General features: G+C 35.1%; 3 protein-coding genes across 9 annotated transcripts; 2 read left to right on the plus strand and 1 right to left on the minus strand.

The window, feature by feature from the left end:
• Positions 1 to 6,714: 6,714 nt before the first annotated feature.
• Positions 6,715 to 8,586, plus strand: LOC141666793 (large ribosomal subunit protein P2w-like). The gene is made up of 4 exons (XM_074472989.1): positions 6,715 to 6,863; positions 6,930 to 7,027; positions 8,006 to 8,226; positions 8,418 to 8,586. Exons 2-4 carry the CDS (start codon positions 6,940 to 6,942, stop codon positions 8,442 to 8,444), a joined length of 336 nt encoding a protein of 111 aa, XP_074329090.1. The 5' UTR covers positions 6,715 to 6,863; positions 6,930 to 6,939; the 3' UTR covers positions 8,445 to 8,586.
• A 227-nt stretch (positions 8,587 to 8,813) lies between these two features.
• Positions 8,814 to 15,570, plus strand: LOC141666791 (putative phospholipid:diacylglycerol acyltransferase 2). 4 transcript variants are annotated; one of them, XM_074472980.1, is made up of 8 exons: positions 8,814 to 10,446; positions 10,787 to 10,906; positions 11,540 to 11,936; positions 12,025 to 12,247; positions 12,738 to 13,021; positions 13,605 to 13,941; positions 14,120 to 14,385; positions 14,773 to 15,570. In XM_074472980.1, exons 1-8 carry the CDS (start codon positions 10,413 to 10,415, stop codon positions 15,251 to 15,253), a joined length of 2,142 nt encoding a protein of 713 aa, XP_074329081.1. In that variant the 5' UTR covers positions 8,814 to 10,412; the 3' UTR covers positions 15,254 to 15,570. The 4 variants fall into 4 exon arrangements, with proteins under 4 accessions (XP_074329081.1, XP_074329084.1, XP_074329082.1 ...); XM_074472983.1 differs by having other exon boundaries at positions 14,120 to 14,315; positions 14,773 to 15,076; XM_074472981.1 differs by lacking the exon at positions 8,814 to 10,446 and having other exon boundaries at positions 10,769 to 10,906; positions 11,540 to 11,640; positions 11,736 to 11,936.
• Positions 15,571 to 15,839: 269 nt separating this feature from the next.
• On the minus strand, positions 15,840 to 21,573 carry LOC141666792 (aspartic proteinase 39-like). 4 transcript variants are annotated; one of them, XM_074472987.1, is made up of 10 exons: positions 21,074 to 21,572; positions 19,980 to 20,016; positions 19,632 to 19,882; positions 19,292 to 19,519; positions 18,003 to 18,165; positions 17,684 to 17,757; positions 17,475 to 17,571; positions 16,848 to 16,908; positions 16,414 to 16,512; positions 15,840 to 16,306 (listed from the first exon to the last, which is right to left on the minus strand). In XM_074472987.1, the coding sequence occupies exons 1-10, from the start codon at positions 21,316 to 21,318 to the stop codon at positions 16,131 to 16,133; spliced, it is 1,431 nt and encodes a 476-aa protein (XP_074329088.1). In that variant the 5' UTR covers positions 21,319 to 21,572; the 3' UTR covers positions 15,840 to 16,130. The 4 variants fall into 4 exon arrangements, with proteins under 4 accessions (XP_074329088.1, XP_074329086.1, XP_074329087.1 ...); XM_074472985.1 differs by having other exon boundaries at positions 19,980 to 20,109; positions 21,074 to 21,571; XM_074472986.1 differs by having other exon boundaries at positions 16,414 to 16,485; positions 19,980 to 20,109; positions 21,074 to 21,570.
• Positions 21,574 to 23,656: the final 2,083 nt, after the last annotated feature.

Raw genomic sequence — 23,656 nt, forward strand, 5'->3', positions numbered from 1 at the left:
TCACAAAGCTACTTTCTGAAAGTCACTTTGATCGTCATAAAGACTAGATGGGTATTAGATACCAGAGTGATTGGCTTTAGTACAAGTGGGAGATTGAAAGGAATATGTCCTAAGTCTAATCATGTATTAGGATTTAGGAATAACTTTTTATGTAATCTGTTTTGATTTCATTGATATTAATAAAAGACTTGTTTTGTTTTTATTACGGGCTTTATCTATTTAAGTGTTTAAATAAGATATACCATAGTTTAGAGTAAAGCTTTTTATGGATTATGATGAGATCATAATAGTGAGACCTAAAAAGATGATAACTCTAAACTTAAATAGTTCCTGGTCATAGGAATACTAACTGGTAATTAATAATCCGCAAAGATCGGTACATACTATGCTTGCTTCATTATGAAGGATGTCTGTTCTCATAGACATTTGTGTGGTGACACTATAGCTAGTATGTAGGTGCTTATTATAGAATAAGTTCACTGAACATGACTCGCACAGCTGAACAACTGATGGAGTTCACTCACGTGTTAGCAGTTGTTCACATAGTGATAGTTGTACAAGTATCCTTAGACTTGAGGTCATCATAGTCATCTTGTGTACACTGAACTATGCTTTGGTTTAGTTCTTAGTCTCCAGGTACAATTATTAGGGCTCTACTGGGTATAGGAATTTGTACACGAAGATAGTGTATGATTAATAAAGGATCTACCCCTTCCAGTGAAGGAAGCGAATGTTCAAGGCTGATCCACTTATGCTAGTTCAGGAATCTCTGGCCAGAGTGAATGAAATTAGAAAGGAGTTTCTAATTTACATAGAACTACGCATAGTAAATGGTAAGCAAGTGATTAAATTAGATAGGCTTGACACGAGATCCATGCCTTGTATTTAATCGGGACATTGTAGGGTAGAAGGAGTTTATTGTACGGTAATTATTCACTGAATAGGTTCTTGGTATTCTAAGCAGTGAATTCATATTATCCGGATAGTCGCGATATACTGAGAAGTATCCCTCACGATGTAGAATAAATGTGATTAATTAATTAATCATATTTAATAAATTAGAGAATTTATATAAATAATGATAAAATAGTTTTATTATTATTTATTTCTACTACCGGATTAATATTGAACCTACAGGGTCACACCATAAAAAGAGAATGATTTAATGGTGGAGGAATTAATTAATAATGGCTAATAATTATTTATTTGTGAAATAAATAATTAATTGGCAAATTTAATAATTGATTAAATGAGATTTAATTGATTATAAATTAATTAAGAAAAGTTCTTAATATTATTAATTAAGGATTTAATTTTTGGAAATTAAATCAAGAGAGAGAATTATTTCTAAAGTGTTTAGAAAAAGGATTAATAATTAAAAGGTTTTTTTAATTATTAATGAGAATAATAAATGGGATAATAATAATAATATTTATGGGAAAATTTCAGCTGAAAATTTTGCCTATAAATATACTATTATAGACCCTATATTTTTTTTTGTACCCCAAAACCCAAAAAGTTTGGAAAACCCAATTCTCTTCACCTCCTTCCTCCTCCTTAACATCGTTTTTTTGGTGGATACCGGTGGAGTGCTTCATACTTGAGGAGCAACTGCTAAGGATCTTTGATCGTTGTCTCCGAATTATTTTTAAAGGTTAGATTCGATCCCTCGAATTTTTATTCATGATCTGTATGCTTTTATTTGGATTTTATATGTGTAAAATTGTTTTGACATGCCCCCGCTGCGTTTAAAATCCAACAATTTGGACATGCATCATTCATATCAGTGAAATCCACGCACATTCTCGATTTTTCATTAGCCTTCTTTACCATTATAGGGTATGCTAGCCATTCCGGAAATTGTATCTCTTCAATGAAACCAGTCTCTATGAGCTTCTCTACTTCTTGCTTGATTGCCTCCTGCCTCTCAGGGGAAAAACTCCTTTTATTTTGCTTTACAGTCTTTTGATTCAGATCTATGTTCAATTTGTGAGTGATCAGTTTCGGGTCTATGCCATGCATATCAGCTACCGACCATGCAAATACATCACTATTTTTTTGTAAAAAACCTCACCAACTTCCCTCTAAGGGGCTCCTCCGGTGATGCTCCAATGAAAGTTACTTTCTCAAGATCCTCGAGAGCCAAATGGATCGGAATCAAGTCTTCTGCTGGTTTCCCCCTTTTCTCGTCATTCTCGCGAATATCCAGATCTTCAATAGGTAAAACATGCCCCCAACTCCTTCAGCCCTAAGAGAGGCTACATAATAACTCCTTGCCATCTTTTGACCTCCTCTCTCTTCTCCAATCCCCTTTCTGGTGGGAAACTTCATTACCGAATTGTAAGCGGAGGGGACTGCCTTAAAAGCATGTATTCATGTCCTTCCCATGATTGTATTGTAAGTTGATCTAGCCTTTACCACTACAAAGTCTAAAATATATGTTGCGTGTCTTGGTTCTTGACCTATAGTAAAAGGCAACTTGATAATCCCTTCTACAGGGCACTCAACTCTAGAGAAACCAAATATTGGCATATCAGTCGGGGTCAGTTGAGAATCATTATAACCCATCCTTATGAAGGTATGATAGAGTAAGATGTCCACCGATGCTCCATTGTCTACAAGGACTCTCTTCACGAGATGTTCCCTATTACCGGTGTTATGACTAGGGGTTGGCCTCGAAGAAATTTGACACCCTCTAAGTCAAAATCATCAAATGTCATTGTTACTCCTGTCCTAGCTCTCTTTGGAGCTTCTCCAACAATATGCATGACTTCTCTAGTATAAGCTTTCCTTGAGTTTTTGGATGAACCAGCAGCAGTTGGTCCCCCAAAGATTGTGTATATCACTGCCCCTCGGGGTTGTGGTCCTCCAAAAATTGCGTTTATTACCGGTCCCCTGGGTTGGGGATATCGCCCCTGATCATCTTGATCTCTCCTACGATCCTCAAAATTCCTTCTTCCATTATTAATCCTATCTCCTCTTTCTCCATCTCCAGTTTACTTACTCAACTTTCCTCTTCGAATAAGAAACTCAACTTCATCCTTCAATTATCTACACTCATCGGTGTCATGACCAGCATCCTTATAAAATCTATAATATTTGCTTTTATCTAGCTTAGCAGGATCAGCCTTCAATGGCTTGGGCCAACGAACATCCCTACCTCTCTCGATTTCCATTAAGATTTGGCTTCTAGGGGCATTCAACTTAGCATATTCAGTGAACTTCTGTCCAGGTCCTCCCTTCTTTGGGGTTGAATCAGCGTCTTTCTCGGTTCTAGGATACTTGTCCTTAGCATTATATTTCATATCAGTCTTTCGCTTCTTGCCACAAGCGGGCTCATTGTTCACTACCGTCTTTCTCATGCTTTCATCCATCTTGATATACTTTCCTACCTATATTGGAGTTGTAGCATACTTTCAAGGGGACGCTTAGCTAAGGACATTTTAAAGAACACATCTCTAGTTCTCTGCTGCAGTTCTATCATAGCCACCTTATCGTCAAGGTCTGGGACCTTCAAGGCTTCCTTCGTGAAATGATTCAAATAATCCCTCAAAGACTCCTTTGTTCCTTGTACAATGCTCATGAGAGATGCTGAACTCTTCTCATACACTCTTTCACTGATGAATTGCTTAATGAAAGGTTAACTTAAGTCTCTAAAGACCCAATTGAATTCAGAGGAAAATGACTGTACCACCTTTGAGCCATTCCCGAAAGGGTTTGAGGAAAAACCCGACACTTAATAGCATCGTTCACATGCTGCAACAATAGTGCATTATAGAATATTTTGACATGATTAGCAGGATCTCCAGTACCATCATAAGATTTGATGGTGGGCATCTTAAACTTCCTTGAGATGTGGGCATTCATTATTTCTTCTGTGAATGGTGGAGTTGGATCATCAGGATCTCCTAGGAGCATAAGATCACTTGGGTCAGCCCTTGGGACAACACCCCTTCTTGGTATTGGACCATACAGTCTATGATTGGAGGAGGGTCTCTATGCCTCGGAGGAAGTGGGCGTCTTGGGGTCAGGTGCGCCTCCAGGTCGCGCTTCAGCCTTTGGATCTCAGCTTCATGAGCCCTAATCCTCTCCTATACCTCTTGGGGGTTCGTCCCTCGGGTGCTCCTGGGACGCTGATTAGCATCAGGCATCGGTTCTTCACCAGCACGCCTCTTTCTTGGAGCCACATCATCATCCGAAGATTCAGAGTATCTTTCAGTATAAGGTCCAGAGAATTCTTGATCCTCCGGAATAAGAGCCAAACCACATATGTAATGGGGCGTCTGCCCTTGTGCTTCACTCCGATTGGAGTGCTCACTCCCTCCAATCTCTGGGTATAGGGGCATCCCGTTAGGGGGGTTGGTGGTCACAATTGTTGAATACTCATACCCAACGGGTTGAGGATTCACAGGTGCTTGTAGCTGCTCAAATTGGGGATTCGTCCCTTGAATAGTCGGGGTGTTCGTCCCTTGAGGTTGTGCCTCGGTTGCTCCCACCAGAGTTCCTCCTTGGGTGGAGGCGTAGGTTGAATGCGGGGTTATCTCCACCACTAACGAAATTGGTTGGGTTGTCCCAGACGGTGTTCCTTAAGGGGCGTTGTTTCTGCTCCGTGTGTTTACCATGGTTGTTGTTATGCTTTCCCACAGATGGCGCCAAATGTTATGGGTAGAAATTTAGGGTGTATTGTTGTGCAAGACATGCCTGTACCTTAACAAGACTAAGCCAAATTGACAACTCTAAGTAAGTTGTATTGTAATCTTAGTTTGCATTTTGTATAGTAACATTTAAAGTCTGTAAAAATATCCAAGAGAAGACTTGAGTCTTTTTCTTGTAACAGTATCAAGCCTAAGAATTCTATCTGGAAGAAGATCATGTCTTAGAAGAATTATGAAGAAGCTTGGAGTTGAATAAATCTGTTTTGAGAAAAATATTCTAAGTCAAAATCTCTGCAAGTCACATATTTAGTGTTATAGAGAAGTCATTCGAGAACTCCAGAATAACTTATAGAGAACTCAGGAAAGCTACTAGAGAACTCAGAGATATCGACAAGCCAAATTGAAGACATGAAGATTGGAGATATCGACAAGTCATTTTTTCACCAGAGAAATCAGAGTTATCGACAAGTCAAATATCACTAGAGAACTCTGAGTTATCGACAAGTCAAAATTCACTAGAGAACTCTGAGTTATCGACAAGTCAAATTATACGAGAGAACTCTGAGTTATCGACAAGTCAACAAGTCACTAGAGAACTCAAAGATATCAATAAGCCAAAGTGAAGACATGAAGTGGAGAGATCTCGACAAGCTAAATTCTCTTATAGAGATCTCAGAGACCTCTACAAGTCAAATCAACTATGGAGTAATAGAGATCTCGATAAGTCAATATACTTATTGAGATGTCAAGATCTCTATATGCCTGACTGGAGATCTTGAGGTAAAATCTCAAAGTACAAATTGCAGACCAGTTCAATATCCAAGATTAACAATCAACAAACAATCCAACCAATTAGATTGACAAGTCTACAAAAAGCAGTTTGAAGAGTGTGTAAGATCAAGGGTGAAGATTAACTGACAAAGGAAGATCAAAGTTAACACAGTATGCAAAGATATGCTAAGCCAAAAATAGAAGATACACTTTTTCCTGAAATGGAATGATTAGTGACAGTTTACTAAAGTGAATATCATTTCTTATTATACACTGTGTAAACCAGTAGTTAACTATCATATAAAGTTAATACTGGTCCTTTGTTAGAAGTAACAATTAGATCGAGAAATTCTTGCATTATCTCAAGATTGAAGCTAAGCTCTTTATCAACAAAGAACCTAGAAATTTTGTAGCAAAATATTCTTACTTTTAATATAGGATTAAATGAGTTTTGAAAGATCTGTGTTATTCATTGTTGCATGTTTAAATTCAGTCTTAACACATCTTACTACAAGATTTAATTTACTTTGTTCACAACAATAAACATTTCAAGAAAAGCAGAAAAATATAAAACACATTCACCCCCCTCCGTGTGTAATTCATTACCTATCATGTATTTATTGCTAGGGTTCGTGAGCTTCGAGACTCGATTTGACTGCTCTCGTGTCTCGTGACTCAATCTTCCTTTCACAAGATGCATACGTGCCTTGCTGTCTGCCAATGATCAAGTCAAAAAACGTAGTTCTGATTTGTGGAGTGAGGCCCCTTATATAGGCATGGGATGCCTTTGAATTAGATTAGGGTTAAGAGACTTGGTGGACAAGTCTCAGATTTAGAGTGGACTTTGGAGTACTATAATGCAGGAAATTGATTCCTTATCCCATGAGATTTTTTGGAGACCAATCTTCAAGGAATTGTGTCCTTATTTGGACTTCACTTATCAGCTAATTTTTCCTATATTAATTAATTATAAAATTAATCAATATTCAGGATTTTGAGCCATTTATAATGGGCTTTATTGTCGGCCTAAAGTGGGCATAATTAATTACACAACCAGTTTTTATTTTACTCCCTATCATCGAGCATCCTGAGTATACCTTTTTTTTACAAGAAGTACCCTAAGTGTACAAATAGTTCCAAATGCGAAGTGATTTGAAACACATTATTGAACATTTAAATCGCAAATCACAAGAGGAATCTAAATTCGCTTAAATTACGTATTTTAAGATTTTCCAAACGGGCGTTTGATTTGAAATTTTGGTGGGGCTTGGTTGGAAAGAAGTTAGAGGCTAACCGGGCCAATTGGGCCATATAGTGCAGTCCAAACCCTAGAAACATCCACAAAACCCAGATAGGCCTATACATAAAAAGGGCAGCACTGTTATTTTTTGACAAACCCTAGAAATTCAATTCATTTTAGGAACTTTGATTACCACAGTAAGTCATATCTTTCAGTCTCTGTATTATAACTTGAATAAAATTGATTTGAATTGACAATTGCAGGGATACCAAAATGAAGATTGTAGCTGCATACTTGTTAGCTGTGTTGGGTGGTAACACTTGCCCAACTAACGATGATATCAGCAATATTCTTGCTTCAGGTTCATTTTCCATTTCATATTTATCTTCTTTAAACTTCTTTTTATTTTTTTTTTCATTTTTTTTATAATTGTAAATTTATAGATTGGATCGCTTGCTATATAATTGTGAATTTATGTTGTAATTCATGTGCTTTTGTTATATAGATATGTATTTTAATTATTTTTTTTGGTTTTTAAGCAGTCGGGAATAGGTGCTAAGGATTCGGGGATTCGTTTATAGGACCTTGATTATTGTAGTGTGGAAGTTGTGTTGCTGCTAGGCTATCAATGAATTATTTGATGAGACTCTACTTAAACTTGTATTAATTTACATTTTTTTTTATTTTGTGGGTTAGTTTTTTATTCATTAGATTATTGGTCTTTGGTTATACTAAATTTTAGATTGTAAAATCAACACTATGAGATTGATTGTGTTAATCTTTGAAGAATGTAGTTTGGATTGATTACTTTTTGTAGAATGCTTTTCTAATTTTTTTTAAAATATATGAATGGTTGGGTCGGCTCCCACTTGTTAGTTGCAGTATGTTGAAATAATTTATAGTGTATTTTATGATTTGACCTTTGGTTTTAGTATTTCCAGTAGTACTTTCTCCCTATATTATGAAGTTGTTTTAGGGACGTGTTTATTGGGAATAAGTTCAGTTTTCTCTTAAAATTGCCTCATCATGTATGCGATAGAGAAGGAATTATTACTTTATCGCGGATGTATTCTATTGTTCCTTTCATGAATGTAATATTATCTATATTTTTTTGAAAGAAGTGATACTATGTGCTCAAATGTGTAATTGGCTGAATCTGGGAATGGAGCTTTCTTTATAATATGATATCTCTAATTTATCAAAATAACTTTTTAATCACCTTGGAGCAAAATGTGGATCATTAGAAGCGAATAATGGATCTTTTATTAAAATTTATTTAACTTTGAAGATTTAATTTTTAGACACATGTTAACTGAGTCAGAGCTTTTGCGAACTGCAGTTGGAGCAGACGCTGATGATGATAGGATTGAACTTCTACTGTCTGAGGTCAAGGGAAAGGATATCACCGAGTTGATTGCATCTGGAAGAGAGAAGTTGGCTTCAGTTCCTTCAGGTGGTGCTGTGGCTGCAGCCGCCCCTGGTGCTGGTGCTGGTGGCGCTGCACCCGCTGCTGAGTCAAAGAAAGAGGAGAAAGTAGAAGAGAAAGAAGAGTCAGATGATGTAAGACCCTTTCTTCTATTTATTTTCTGTAGGAACATAAGTTAATATATAGTTGTCGAAATGCATTTTAAATTCTGTACATTTTAGAACAGATTGATATGCTTCTAATTGCTACTTCTATTGAAAGACTATCTGCTGATTTTACAGTCTTTGGAGTGGCTTCACTAACTATTTTCTTCATTTATTTGCAGGATATGGGTTTTAGTCTCTTCGATTAAGTTGAGTAAAATTTTAAGTATTTTTGATTGTATTGAGGAATGCCTTTGGTCATCTAGTCTTCATATGTTAAACATGGTCTTTTGAATTAATATTTTCTTGAGTATTAGATAACCTTTCTGGTGGTTCAGCTGGTTTACAGTCTCTTTAAATTGTGTTGAGTATCTACAAATCAAATTGTAACATGACATGGCATGAAGAGCAGATCATCACCAAAATATTTGTTTCGATTGCTTTAAATGTTTAACTATAGCTAGTTAATTAAATTTAGTGCCTCCCATCTAGAATATATGCTTTGCCATTCATATGAGCTTTCATTATATTAATCTTTATTTCTTTCCATCCAAATGGAAATCTGAAGTTAAGGGTTGTTGTTAAATCTAAATATGTTAAGAAGTGGTTTAGTATAATTTGGAATTAATACGAGAGTCTAGTATGCACAGTTTTAGTATAAATTGGCATAATTCGGTCCAAGTTTACTAATGAATTAATCTTTTAGCTTAAAATTTTAAATAGTCATTTTTAAATCATTAGCAAGTTGCTCAATACCTTACAAATGTCATGTACAGAATTAACCAGTCTATCCTTCAGAATTATTATTTGTGATCAGAGTTGCTATTTGTTAGTTATTATGTAAAAGCCCTTGAAGCCCGAGGGCCATCTACATTTATTGCTTATAAGCTACAAATAAACTAAATGAAATATTAGAGCTTGGCATTTACTTATTAGACATGCTGTTAATAGCTTCCTGGAAGCCATGAATTGGCCTTCAAAATTTTGTTGGTAAACTTTCATGGCAACAGCATTTGAGTCTATGGTAGCAAGTTATACAATTAATTATTACAGGGGAAATCACATAAAAATAACCATTACTAAATGAAAGAACCTGACTTTTTTTTTGCTCGAAAATAGATGTACATAATAAATAGAGTCCACATCCTTTAGTTATCTTGTGATCCCTACAGATGCGTTCTCTTTCTCTATTATTGTTAAGCTTTGTTGGCTTCTCTGATCCTCTTTCAGTGAAAAATAATTTATGAAATACCTAATTTTAAGCAGGAAAGTAAAGTGAATTGAGATTCAAGTTGAGTTTTAACAGAGGGTCTTTGTATTACCATGTAAAAGATTCCATCTGTATATATTATGCTTTTGTCCTAATTCTACTTGTTTGTTTTAAGAGTTGAGCATATTTTAATACCTCTGCATGATTGCATCTCATACCGTAAAAGTCAGATTATGTAATGAGATCAAGAGTTCTTAAAAGATGGTTAAAGCCACTTAAATAAATATGCCACTGAAGGAAGGATTTAGATCTCTGTAGATTTTGTTATGATTAACGACTCTGTTACCGTTGGATCAAAAAATGTACGGTAAAGTTGGACCTGACTGTATTAAACCTTCAACACATTAGATAAATTGCTGTTTAGGTAAAGAGAAAACACTAGTTAACGATTTTAGCAGAGAATAACTTATTTGCTGCATTCATGCCTGCAGTAAAATGTCGAAACAAGAGCACATATTAGCATGTGGTCATCTGTATAGTTTGGACAGCAGGAGCAGAAAGAAAGAAAAACAAACACCATTCCCGACCGTTAAATTCCAAGTCCCATGCCAATATAGCAGCAGCAGCAGCATCACCTTCACCACTTGCCAGCTGCAAGAACAAACTATCCATCCAGCACTGCAGACTGCAATATTAAATCCTTAAAGAAAAAAAAAAGAATGTCATTACAAATATCTCATCCTTCTTCTGTCCTGTCCTGGTCCACGTCTGCTCTCCCTCCTCCTAGTGCTTTACTTGGATTTCTGTGTGTTTTCTCGTAATGTGTGCTTTCTTTTCTCCATTACTTTACTATTCATACTCCTCTACTATACAGTTGTAGCAGAGTCAAGACTGTAGAATATGTACAAATTTCCCCTTAATTTTTCACTGTAAGAATCTCAGGGAAAACACCAAATATCACAGATTTATGAAAGGGTTACCAAGACACCCATGTGAAAAAGGTGAATGTTTTCCCGTATTGTTGTTCCGTGTCACGAAAAATGCTTCCACACCACTTATTATTAGTAAAGTTCAAACACCACAAAAATACTTCTTCAGTTATTAGTCAAGGTCGAACACAAAATATTTTCATTTCATTCAACTCGACTTCAAGTATGTAATAACCATGACTTCATCAACTATACTCGATTCTATTATGTAATTGAAGAAATGAAGTCTAATTCAATTTCATGATTCATCTTTACATTCTCGGAATTTTATTTTTTTTTATTCAGTATAATAACATGTCGTTTTAACTGTGTTATTCTGAATCATGTTTTTTCTTTCTTTCTGTTGAGAAAGGCAAAAATAAAATTAAAATGGAAAAAAGACTAGAGGTGAAAAATTATTTGGGTGACTACCCAGGGAGGTTTTGCATGCAGAACAAAACAGGCGTCTTACGTAGAGAAAAAGTGCCTGAGGGTAATAAGCACTTGTTTTTTTTTTTTTTTTTGATTTTATGTCCATTATATTTACTATTTCTTCACTACAACACAAGTCTATAAATTACCAAGAGCAAGTTGATTCCTCTTTTTGCTGCTGTTTCTGTCTCTGTATATATGTTGGATACCATGTTTTTAATACAGGAGTATATTTTAATGCTCATCCTATCTGACAACTCCATACTTTTGGTTCTTACCCACGTGAGTTTGCAATTAGCACCACATATTTCTTACATCTTAACCTGTTTACTCACCTATATTACATCGGTTTCTCCTCCCTTTTATGTTCATGCTTGCTGTCCTCAACTCTTTATTTTTTGTTTACTACATTTTCTTCATTTCGATTTATGTTACATTTTCTTCATTTCGATTTATGTTAGTAAAGTTCTTGGTTCTGTCTAACGATGTGTTTTTGTTCTTCTTGATTTCTAGTACAATTCAAGTGATAAAAGTTCTAGTGCTGTAATGAATAGCTCTAAGTTAAAAGTTGCCATGGTTTCATTAGCTTCATTGCTTAGATTCCTTAGATTATTTATATTTGAGCATTTAAAGTTTTCTTCTTTGTTGGGTTGTAAATCATATGTAACTTCTGAAAAGAAACAATCCTTTCCAGCCCCTGAGAGTGATAAGAAAGATGATGAGGCTGTTGTATCAAGTGGTGAGAAAGTGTTTGAAAAGATTAAGAAGAGTAGGATCAAGAGGCAGAAGCCTATGGTATGGAAATGTGTAGATAATTGTTGTTGGATAATTGGTTGTATGTGTACTACCTCATGGCTACTCTTGTTGTTGTTGTACATTGTTCCTGTAAGTTTGCCTGGACTTAAAGGACCTGAAATTCCCGGGGCACGGCTTAAGCGTGAAGGTTTGGTTGCAAACCACCCTGTTGTTTTGGTACCTGGCATTATTACAGGAGGCCTTGAGCTTTGGGAAGGGAAACCTTGTGCTGAACCTTTGTTTCGTAAGCGTCTTTGGGGTGGTTGGGGCAGTGGCTTCACTGATATCTTTAGGAGGTGAAATTTTGTTAAAGTATCAGATGATGTTTTTTGTCTAAACAGAATTGGCTTATGGTAAATAAACCTTAACTGATCTTTTTTGCAGGCCTGTGTGTTGGATGGAGCATCTCTCTTTGCATTATGAAACTGGTCTTGATCCACCAGGAATCCGAGTTCGTCCTGTTCCAGGATTAGTTGCAGCTGACTATTTTGCTCCAGGTTATTTTGTGTGGGCTATTTTAATTGAAAATTTGGCACAAATTGGTTACGAGGATAGAAATATGTACATGGCTGCATATGATTGGAGGCTCTCTTTCCAGAATACAGAGGTATCGCCTATTTCTGTTGTTAACATCTTAAGTTACATTTTAGTGTTTTATTATATACTTAAATTTGTAAAAAAAAATTGGTTGATTCATAGCATTTGTGTTATATTATGCTTTTGTTAGCATAGGCAAATAATATAATCAATCATATTATTCCTCCCGGTGGAAGCATTAAGAAGTATAAAGCTTAAATAATTCATGCATTGCATTTTTGCATTGCATTTGACATCTGTATCAAATGCATGAATTATCATTTGCCTGATTGGTCTACTTCTTCTTCCTACATGATTCACTGTGCTTGTGCTCGCATATGCCTCAAGTAGAAATTTTAGCCCTTTACATTTCCATGTAAATCCTCAAGCCAAGGACGTCATCTGCTCGGCGTGCTCGCCTTATATAGAATGTTTTGAATCATGACTGTCAGTATGTCTCATTTAAAGCACTAATATTATTATGCATAACTCTGAATCAGTTTTATAATGTTTGTGAACAGGTCAGGGACCGTTCTCTTAGTAGATTGAAGGTCCAAATTGAAATGATGTACGCAACAAATGGAGATAAGAAAGTGGTAGTCTTTCCCCATTCAATGGGTGCAGTTTATTTCCTCCACTTTCTGAAATGGGTCGAGTCACCTGCTCCAATGGGAGGTGGAGGAGGTTCGGATTGGTGTGCTAAGCACATCAAAGCAGTGGTAAATATTGGACCAACATTTCTTGGTGTTCCGAAGGCCTTCAGTACTATTTTGTCTGCAGAGGGAAAGGATATTTCTCTCATCAGGTCAGTGTCTCATCTGCCCGGGGTCGAACTCGCATTTTTCTATTTTAGAACGGCATAATTGAATTAAAGTGTGCACGGTGGACCAATTTTGTGAAAGTTAAATGACTAACTAAGGATGTTGGACTAATAATAAAATAGATGGTAGTGAGCAACCGTGACTTTTTAACTGTGGATGAAGTGTGATACTGAAGGTATTGAATTCTTTCTGGCAAAGACTATATTTATTTGACCTCCAAGAATTGAGATGTGGCAGTCCCTGACATATCATATTAATTTTTTTGCAAACAACATGATGATTTGAAGTGAGAAAGAAAATTACCATGTTCATGCTGTCAAGTCTTAGTTCAATATACTTGGAAAGCTGGATGATGTCTGTTTCTGTGATTACTAAGCAGCTCCACCTCACACACAAAAAAATGACATACTCGTAGGACCAAATATTTTTAATTTTAAGATAATTTTTTATAGCAACCAGCTTCCAACACACACACAAAGAAAAATGACATATTCATGACCAAATATTTTTTTTGTTTCGGGATAATTTTGATAGTGATCAGTTTCCAAAATTCATTTGAGGTTGCAGAGCAATGGCTTCTGGTCTTCTAGAATCTGAATTTCTGGGACTTCAGACCATAGAACATGTTATGAGGGTATCGCGAACATGGGATTCCATTGTCTCATTGTTACCAAAAGGAGGAGAGACCGTCTGGGGCAATTCGGATTGGTCTCCTGAAGAAGGGTACGACTGTGATTCAGAAAGGAAGAGACACCTGCAAGCATTGTCAAGAGAAAATAATACTAAAAGCAGTAAAGATAAGAGCCAATTTCAAATAAAACACCCAAAGAAATATGGAAGAATAATTTCCTTCGGGAAGGAAGCATCAGAAGCACCTTCTTCACAGCTTCCTACCTATTCAAAGGTACACCCTTTACCTTGTATCTCCATATAATTGGATCATCCACTGTCTGATATTTTTTTTAAACATCTTGCATAATACATAAAACTCATTTCTCTCTCCAAATAATATTGGATATTACTTTCTAGAGTATGGAAATATTGCAGCTGAAGTTCCACTTATTCATACACTCTATTGACAGGAGTTTATGCATGCAAGTACCTCCTCAAATTCCAATGCATCGCGTGGAGAATTCTGGACAGAGTACGATGAAATGAGCCGAGAAAGCTTTTGGAAAATTGCAGAAAACAAAGTATACACAACTACAGATCTTGTTGATCTTCTTCGATATGTGGCTCCGAAAATGATGCAACGTGCCGAGTCTCACTATTCCCATGGTATAGCTGATAATCTTGAAGATCCAAAATATAATCATCACAAATATTGGTCAAATCCACTTGAGACCGTGTAAGTGTTGTAACCTGGTAAAATGGCAGTTAACCTCTAAATTCAAGGAAGCATACATTTCCCCTTAATTTTATACTGATTTTTTTCTTTGCCCAGAACTAATTACATTTTTTCTAATATTAGTTCCTGTGAAAATCACAAGTAATTACTTGTTTAAGTAAATTTTATAATTATTTTTAAATTTTTGGTGAGCTTCACATTGTAAAGTTTCTGGTTTTACTAAGTTTTTCTTGTGTTCTTGTCTAATCTCTGGATTTCCTTCATTTCTCACATGCCTTCTAATTCCCGATTTATTGGTCCCTCAGATATGTCACACTTTTCCACCAATTCTCTTTCTGCGGATTCCTCCAAAAAATTGATCAGTACTAAAAACATCTCTGTTTTCAGGTTACCCAATGCTCCTGATATGGAGACTTATAGTATGTACGGCGTGGGGATTCCTACTGAAAGGTCATATGTTTACAAGATTTCATCTTCCGATAGGCACAAGGGCATTCCGTTCCGAATCGATAACTCTGCAGATGGAAGTGACAGCTGCTTAAAGGGTGGTGTATACTTTGTGGATGGTGATGAGAGTGTCCCAGTTTTGAGTAGTGGTTTTATGTGTGCCAAAGGGTGGAGAGGAAAAACTAGGTTCAATCCATCAGGGAGCGCTACATATGTAAGGGAATACCGACACAAGCCACCATCAAGTATGCTTGAAGGGAGGGGTCTGGAAAGTGGTGGTCACGTTGACATTATGGGAAATGTTGCCCTGATAGAAGATGTACTTCGTATTGCTGCTGGGGCTACTGGTTCCGAGTTGGGAGGTGATAGAATACATTCAGATCTTTTGAAAATGTGCGACAGAGTAGACATACCTTTGTAAATGCAAATGCCTGGACCGGGATTTGTCATACAGGGCAAAAGTCATATGCAGTGAAAATCTGGAGTGCAAAACTGCACATGCAAGTTTACAAGAAAAGAAGAAAACTGAAGTGAACTATGCAAGTAGATTATGAAGATTTGATCATGAAGATTTGTAGATTATGCAAGGTGATAGCTGCCGCAACTGAACTTCTTTTAACTCCTTTAAGTTTGTCCTAGGATGCAATGCTCTTTCTGTAATCAAATAAGAGTTGGGGTTTCTGTCATAGTGTCATCAATTAAATAATTTTATGAAGCAGTAAACATCTGATTGCACTATTTCAGTTAATCCAGCATATACACAATCTAGGTTTACTATCTACTTCCCTTGCTGCAGCTGCTCATATTAATCACAGAACATCGTTTGACTCTCTACCTTTTCTCTCAAAGATATTATGTCATGTTACATGACGTTGACACCAGTAATAATTAATAAACAAACTCTAAGTAATAACTGATAAACACGCTTAATTTCTTATTCGATGTAGTGATATGTAAATGAACATTGAACTTGAGCATAAAAATTTAAAGATCCAATGGAATTCATGTAAAAATTCGAACTCGATATGTTGACAGCCAATACTTATATATTTCTATAAGTGCCAGTCAAATGTAATGATCCTGTAACTTGTATGTATACTATACAAGAGAAACCTCTTTAGATTTCTCATCAGTTTGAAGTGCATATCCGCTCTCCTAAATTAGATACACCAATGAACTTGTACTGAGGGCAGTTACCCAAGTTATAAAATTATTGGCTGGCAGCCGGCAGGGTACACTTTGTGTCCCAAAGAATAAAGAATGGACTTCTGTATAGCTTCTTGAACTTGCAACTCATGTTACAAACAGGTGAAACTGAAGAGTACAAATATGTGCAATACCGAAAATAATATGCCGAGGGTAATTGGCCTTGAAGAAGTATCTCGTTGTGAACTGCTTCCACTAAAAGGTCCTGTGTTGAAAATCCCATTTTTCTTGGGGCTTCGAGCTGTTGATACATTAACTGGCATTGAACCTGATAAAGTGTTCAATCGCATCGATAGATTTTATAAAAACACAGAATAAAGTTACTTCCCAATTTATCTGAATACAAAAGGGCAGAATCACTAGTTGGAAACATACAATCATAGTCAGCCCATCCAATCCTCTGGCCACCAAGATCATAAACAATGATTTTGTCTTTCAGGATAAGGTCTGCGCACCAAGAGAGAAATTGAGTCCCTGTTTGTATATTGAGGGGGGGGGGTGTTACTGCAGTAGCTGCATACTGAAAAGCAAGTTTAGAGTTCTATCAAACAAGAAGCCACTCTAGCAGGTTTCAATTATATACAGTATTTTACAACTACAAAATATCGGTACAAAGCAATAGCTAATTCAACCGGTGATTACATATGAAGACAAAGTAATGCATATCTGCTCAAGGAATCCACATGCACGTGCAAAATGTGTGATAATTCTGATGTTTGAGTGTAATGATCAAATAATTAAGAGCTATCAGGTCATCTTTGTTTCACGACTAAAACCATCTATATTTTTCTAACGAGCGAATTACATACCTCCTATAATTGTTGAACCATTCATCTTCTGGAAGCCAATGCACCATGCTGTAGCACCTTCCTGCATAATACCATATTATGAGTTTTGGTCTATAGCGCTGAATCTGAGCTATTCATATATATGAAAATGAATTCCAAAACTACATGAAAACAAATCAATGCCTGTTTTGGGAGCAACAGTTTGAGTTAAATTCATACTAAATGGTGGATATGATGGAGAAATTTTTCCGATAAGCTAAGAATATATTATTTCAGAAAGATCATTATGTTCAACTCAATATGCTGATTGCAACCAACCCAAGAGCCAAAGCTGGAACTTTGCACAGGAGTAAAGACCACTAAATTATCAAGCAGATACAGCTGAAAATATACATTAATGCCTCAAAATGACGGGTAACTGTCATATCTTTCTTCTTTTTTTTGGGGGCGGGGAGGTATGAGAGACTACAGGCCACTGGAAACTCCTTATTCGCAAAATTGATGACCTTTTATAGACGGGTGAGAAATTTTTTGCGTGTAATAGACATTAACCAGCATTTTTGCAGGGACGAACAAGGATGTAAACCAAATAAAAGGGATTCCAAAATCTAGTACAATTGATGCACTGTGAATCTAAGATGAACTTACTGCAGAATTTTGCTGCAGAAGATAGTCTTCAGGTTTTAAAGTCAATGGTGCACCTCCATAAAAGTTGAATTTAACCGTAGGAAATATTTCAGAAACACTGGAATAAGAATGTTGCACATTTTAAATTGAGAAGCAAACAGTGGAGTCTCAAAGGACTAAACTTGTCTTGAAGATGATTCATTCATATTATGACAAATGTTAGGAAGAACCTTGAAGTGATAAAATAGCATTGGGTTCCTTTAGAAACGACAGGGGTTGCCGATTGTGAGACAGCTTCTGTAATCTGCATGCGCCAGATAGTAAAAGAAAATTAGTTACTACTCATAACTCGCATCAAAGTTAAAAATAATTAATAGTTACTGTCTTGCTATCAAGCATGTAATAGAAGGTAAGCGGGCATGCTCGTGTTCACACACATGACACAGTCACACCAAACCATACACACACACACAGAGAGAGAGAGAGAGAGAGAGAGAGAGAGAGAGAGAGAGAGAGAGAGAGATTAAACATTATTTAGTCTCTTCTTACAGCATCAACAAATGGATCAAAAGCTTCGTCTACAAGGTAAGCTAGTGTTGTTCCCGAATCAATAATGGTACCTCCGTTGTCTGATGTTGCAAATACGGATGAATCAATTGGTAACTTCTTCCCATTGACAGAAATGCTTAGCAGATTCAAATTATAATGTGGCCTGAAAATTTCATATACATGGTTATTTGCTATGTTAAAGTTGAGATGCTGCAAAGATATTTGTTTATACCATGCTTCTGAGTTGAGAAAAGAAGCAGAGAGAAAGTATCAAAGTTTTCTTTGCTACCCGTGCTCACGAGTTAGTGAAGAATGAAGAAAGTATCAAAATTTCCTTCCCTTGCTCTTTTCTTTTTTGCTTCTCTCTCTCTGAAAGTCTAGGAAGCACATTTTAGTTCACAGTGATGCATTTTCCAATCCACCGTGCCATAGAAATTAGATTCTTACAAAATTAAAATTTACTCATTGAAGTTATATTTCCTATTAGATAACTTCATAACTTAAAGTTCCCCTTGTTCTGATATGTCATGTGAAGGGGATTTTCATGCATTAAACCCTGTATACATTTATTTATCTAAGTTTGACCTTCAGAAAAAATCGTTGAAGATGTTGGCGGCAAAAAATTGGTTGCTATGTGGGATTATTATTATCAAGAATATCGATTTGATATTATGCAGAGTGGGGTTTTTTTAATTAATAGGACATGACTAGATGTCCTAGGATCCAAATCATGTAATTCAGAATTTATACTATTATCAAGTCTCCTGAAAAGAAAGGTGAACTCAGTTTTCTACCAGGTCGATGCCCATTATGAAGCTTCAAGCATATGATTCTAGTTAGGCAGAAGTTTATTTGGTAGCAACAAAAATAGGAACACTGATGCCGAAGTTTCAGAAACAAATTACACGCAGTGATGATGTATTAAATAACACATACATATAACCAGAGCTGCTAGAAGAGGAAACCTATTTTATGATTGAAGGATGCCTGAAGATTTACAGCTGTAGTGAGGTGGTCAAGTACAGGAAGCATCGATTTTATGTCCAAGTTATTCATGCAATCATATATATTAGCTAATAACTTATATTTAAGCTAGTGGGAAATTGCATTTGACAACTACGCAACTTTTGGTTAAAACTTTCCATTATTATATGTAAAACATTAAATTAAGGGTCCAACTGAATTCAGATAGAAACGGAAGTGAGGTATGATGAAGCTCTAAATTTTCCCAAATTAAAAAAGTGACAATAATTAAATGAGACGGCAGTATTGCGATTAAGGAAACATACTGTGATGGGACAAGTGGAGTATAAACAAGATTTGGTTCCACAATCTGACCAAAAACCAAAATTCCACCACCGCTTTCACCTCCTTTCAGACAATGAGAGAAAGCATCTGGAGTTATTCCCTGGGAAGAAAGTTGTGAGATGATAGACAAGCTCTGCTGTCCAAAACCAAATATCCCGTCAACTGCTCTATCTGGCTTCGATAAGTCTCCAGTCTGTGTCGTGCTACAACTGTTACAAGATGCAACCATGGAAACTAAGATTAATCAACACAGTAAGCAGATGATACCTTCTTCATCATTAGGGGTTCACTCTAGCTTACCCAAAGACAACATTAGCTTACCCAAAGACAACATTAGCTGAAGTGTTTGAAGTTGGAGAATCCCTAACAATTGTATCAAGATGCATTATGTCCGCCACATAAAAACCTGAAGCGCCACTTCCGTCTCCGTACTGGAATGAATAAATGCATTGATTGTTGTCACTTGAACAGTAAGAATCAGAAGTTTGAGCTCCAAGAGCACATCTATCATCTGAACATTTGATCACAGAAGCTGTCGATGAAGATGAAGGATCAAAGGGTTCAAGCTCAATCTGAGGAAATAAGGTATATGTAAATGAAGACAGAACAAAAATTGGTCCATTCGTTTTGTTAACCAGAGAAGGAATATATTAAGAACAATGGACTTACTTGGAGTCCACTTGATTTAGGGCAACCGTCACAGGGCCTGCAACCAACCCACAAGACATCACTTCCTGTATCTATCTGCACATAGAATTCTTTTGGGGGAGAACCCAACTGAACTCTTGTAAAATAAAGCCTATAGAGGAGCACACATGTCAAAAACAAATATTTTAATACATATTAAAGCGATACAAGCTCTTATTGCAACTTGATCAAGTCTCTAAAAGAAGTTAAATCTTTTTGAGAACATCATCCATCCAAAAAAACATGGAAAGAAAACGTTGTGCACAACACACATAATCTAAAGGAGGAGACATATTGATACTTGTAGCTGAACCAAAAAACTCAGAGGATGAGTTTTTTGGTTCACCTAGATTATGATTACCCTGTATTTCCTAATGAAAACTAAAACCCAGTGAGATTAACGTCATTTTGAAGAACTGAAATTCATTGATCCCTATATGCATACATAAGAGAGATGCCACCAATAACGAATATAACCAAATTCAAGCTCATACTAAATAAACCCCCTACTTAACAATAAAGCAAAATGCAAGTTAACTCCCAGGCTAGAATGAATCAGCCTTTACAATAAGCTAAACACCAAGGTCAACAGATCACAGCCACCAAAAGCAAAAACATCACTCGGAGTATTGGGCACAAAATTTAAATAAAAAGAGCATTTTTATGAATTTTCCTAATGTGCAATAGAAGTAACAAAGTATCAATCAGTGTGAATGTACTCCACTTTCCTACTCCAACAATTTGTATGTCTAAACATTTACAGAACACCAAATTAGGAGAACTTTAACAGTTCCTGATTTCATAATTGTATCACTAATAGTACTTTAATAGCTTAATTTTGTCCAGCATATAAATTTAGTGGAACTCCAATTATTATTCAATAAAATTGCATGCATGTAGAAATCGAAATCCAATTCAAGATTACAAGACCCTAGAACATAAACAACTAAAATCAAGAACATCAAGAAACCAAAAAGTACAATGACATGATAAATCGCCATGCATGAACAAACAAATAAACAATGTATATGCATAATGCATGTATAATGAGAAAAAGAGAGAAGAGAATATATTACCCAACAAGGTAGGGATCATAAGTTCCTTGGACCGAAAAATCGATAATTTGATCATCAGAAGATTTCAAGATTCTGCCATGCCTAGCCATATCACGGGCCCAGAGTGTACTTATATCAACCCTATGATTTGTCGGAAAAGCTCTCTCCAATGTAAGACTTGCCGGGAATCCAGTGCTTAATACAAACGCTGCCGGCAATATAATTGCCAAGAACAATGCCAAGATCGCCGGGAAAGTGGCCGGCATGTCTCTTGTTTCAACACATTCACCCCAAAACCAATAAAAGAAAGCGTTAACTGACACAAATATATGGGGTGTAATATATGTGTGGAAGTAATTGTATGTTGTGTATATGTATTATTAAGAGGAAAGTAGAAGAGGGGAGAGAGACAGAGAGAGAGAGAGAGAGAGAGAGAGAGAGAGAGAGAGAGGTGTTGTTTTTAGATCTTCTTGAGACACGGAGGGGAGTTTGTCTGGGAGGGAGAAACGGATATTACCAAGTTTCAAAGTTGAATGTCACGCTTCAACTCTCGATTCTTATAAATACATTGTTTTTTCTTTGTCATTTTTAAAAAAAAAATTATAAAAGAAGAATTGTAAAAGTTTTTTTTTTTTGGGTATTTTACTGATATGTCCCATTTTAAAAACTGATTTATAAAAATATCCCATTTATAATTATATTTATAAATATATTCTATATTAAAAAAAATCTATATTTTCAAACTAACTATGGTTAACTTTGCTATTTTAAAATTTTAAAGTACATATATAGCCTTAGCCTTGTAACCTTTCTGTAACTTTTAGAGATTGTGCTGTGCAAGTATTGACCTTGGACTCATTTATCAAATAAATGCTGGGACTTGCGATTTTAATTCTAATTCTTTTTGAAATTCAATAAAAAAAGGAAAAAAAGTATTAACTTTTAATAGTAAAATAGTATTAATTCTAAGTATGTATTACTTTTTAGTAGAAATAAATTACATATTAATTTTTAATACTATATGGTGTTAATACTAAAATGTGTATTTATTTTTTAATAAAAATAAAATATGTTTTAATTTAATTGACGAATTAAATTCCATACATATAATAAAAATAGTAACTACATTACTACCATTCAACTTCACTGTAGAAACATATATGTATTGAAACATATATGGAGCACAGAACCAAGAATTATTATATAAGACTTGGCATGTTAAAGTAATATTCTAAGTAGAAAATTACTCACTACTCCTTCTCCCCATCTGATTTGAAAAAAAAATTAATACTATATAATGGAATACAAATAGTTGAAGAGGGCCTTGATTTGTTTTTCATGTGATCTAGTGTTCAATTAATATTATTTTTATGTTAGGGACATTTTACTCTTATTTAGTGATAAATATTTATATATTATATGATATGAGTTATATATGAGTAAAAACTTAACCATGGGACATATTAATAATTATTAAATAAAATGGGATATATTGATAAAGTAACTCTTTATTATGGTAAATATTATACAAATTCCCTTTTTTTTGTGAATCAGTTACAGTTATTGTTAGAAACTAGGGATATGCCCGTGCTAAGCACCGGAAAACTATATCTTTTAATTTTATTGAATTTATTTAGATTCCGTTTTTGTTTGAAATTTAAAATAGATAATGTATTTTATCGTCAAATCTTGATATTTAATTTTGAATTTTATCCAATTTAAAGTCTCTTAACTCTTATGTCTTAATTTTTTCTTCTCACATTTTCAGTAGGCAATGTTATTATATTTAGTGCGACAAAACCGACTAATCCTTTCATTTAATTAATAATATTAAAAGACATAAAGTAAATATTATATACAATATATTTTTTTGCAATATTTTTTTTAAAATGAGAAGAAAACAAATCATGCTTATATTAAAACATAATATATTTATCTAATTTATAGAAAAAGCTTTTTAAAAAATAAAAAAAAGACTAAATATCAAAAGAATCAAAAAGCCCAAACAACCCGAATAAGGTTGATTTCGAGATTTAAAAAACCCAAAAAAGAGCAAAATACCTCTGTCTTAAAAAAAACCCAGATAAATAAAACTGCCGTGACTTTGGGATTCTTAACTTACATTAAGCAAAAAAGCTAACTTCCTTTCACAAAGAAGGCGACAGCATTCTCGGTTCAATCAACTTGGTTGTGTACAATGGAGGTATGAATCAGATCTTGATTTATAGTTTATATTGCTTACATACAGTATATATATATATACATATATGCAATGGATCTATGAATCAGTGCTTGATTTATAATTTATATTGCTTGATTGATAGAGTTTTATGTATATATATCTTAACTTAATCGATGAATGTTATATAGAATTTAAGAATATGGTTTGTTCCGATTCATGTAATTCTCAAATTTGTATCATATGCATGTAGTGTTCTTGTGAAATTTTTGCTCTGTATCTCATGCATGTAGTTTATAAGTAAATTTTGTGTTTTATATTGATTGGAATAAATTTCTTATGTAATTACAGATGAAGAAAAAATCAGATTCTAGAGCGAAGAATGTAGGAAATTCAGGTAAAAAATTTAACCTTGAATCAATATA

This window comes from Apium graveolens, chromosome 6 (genome assembly GCF_009905375.1).
Source record: "Apium graveolens cultivar Ventura chromosome 6, ASM990537v1, whole genome shotgun sequence".
In the NCBI taxonomy this organism is placed as follows: domain Eukaryota; kingdom Viridiplantae; phylum Streptophyta; class Magnoliopsida; order Apiales; family Apiaceae; genus Apium; species Apium graveolens.

Coding starts and splice junctions, on each gene's coding strand:
- LOC141666793 (XM_074472989.1), top strand. CDS start 6,940: ATGAAGATTGTAGCTGCATACTTGTTAGCTGTGTTGGGTGGTAACACT. Junction 7,028..8,005: donor CAGCAATATTCTTGCTTCAG/GTTCATTTTCCA, acceptor TGCGAACTGCAG/TTGGAGCAGACGCTGATGAT. Junction 8,227..8,417: donor AGAAAGAAGAGTCAGATGAT/GTAAGACCCTTT, acceptor ATTTATTTGCAG/GATATGGGTTTTAGTCTCTT.
- LOC141666791 (XM_074472980.1), top strand. CDS start 10,413: ATGAAAGGGTTACCAAGACACCCATGTGAAAAAG. Junction 12,248..12,737: donor TCTCTTTCCAGAATACAGAG/GTATCGCCTATT, acceptor GTTTGTGAACAG/GTCAGGGACCGTTCTCTTAG. Junction 13,942..14,119: donor AGCTTCCTACCTATTCAAAG/GTACACCCTTTA, acceptor CTCTATTGACAG/GAGTTTATGCATGCAAGTAC.
- LOC141666792 (XM_074472985.1), bottom strand. CDS start 21,318: ATGCCGGCCACTTTCCCGGCGATCTTGGCATTGTTCTTGGCAATTATA. Junction 20,110..21,073: donor TATGATCCCTACCTTGTTGG/GTAATATATTCT, acceptor GCTCCTCTATAG/GCTTTATTTTACAAGAGTTC. Junction 19,520..19,631: donor TCAGCTAATGTTGTCTTTGG/GTAAGCTAATGT, acceptor ATCTTGTAACAG/TTGTAGCACGACACAGACTG.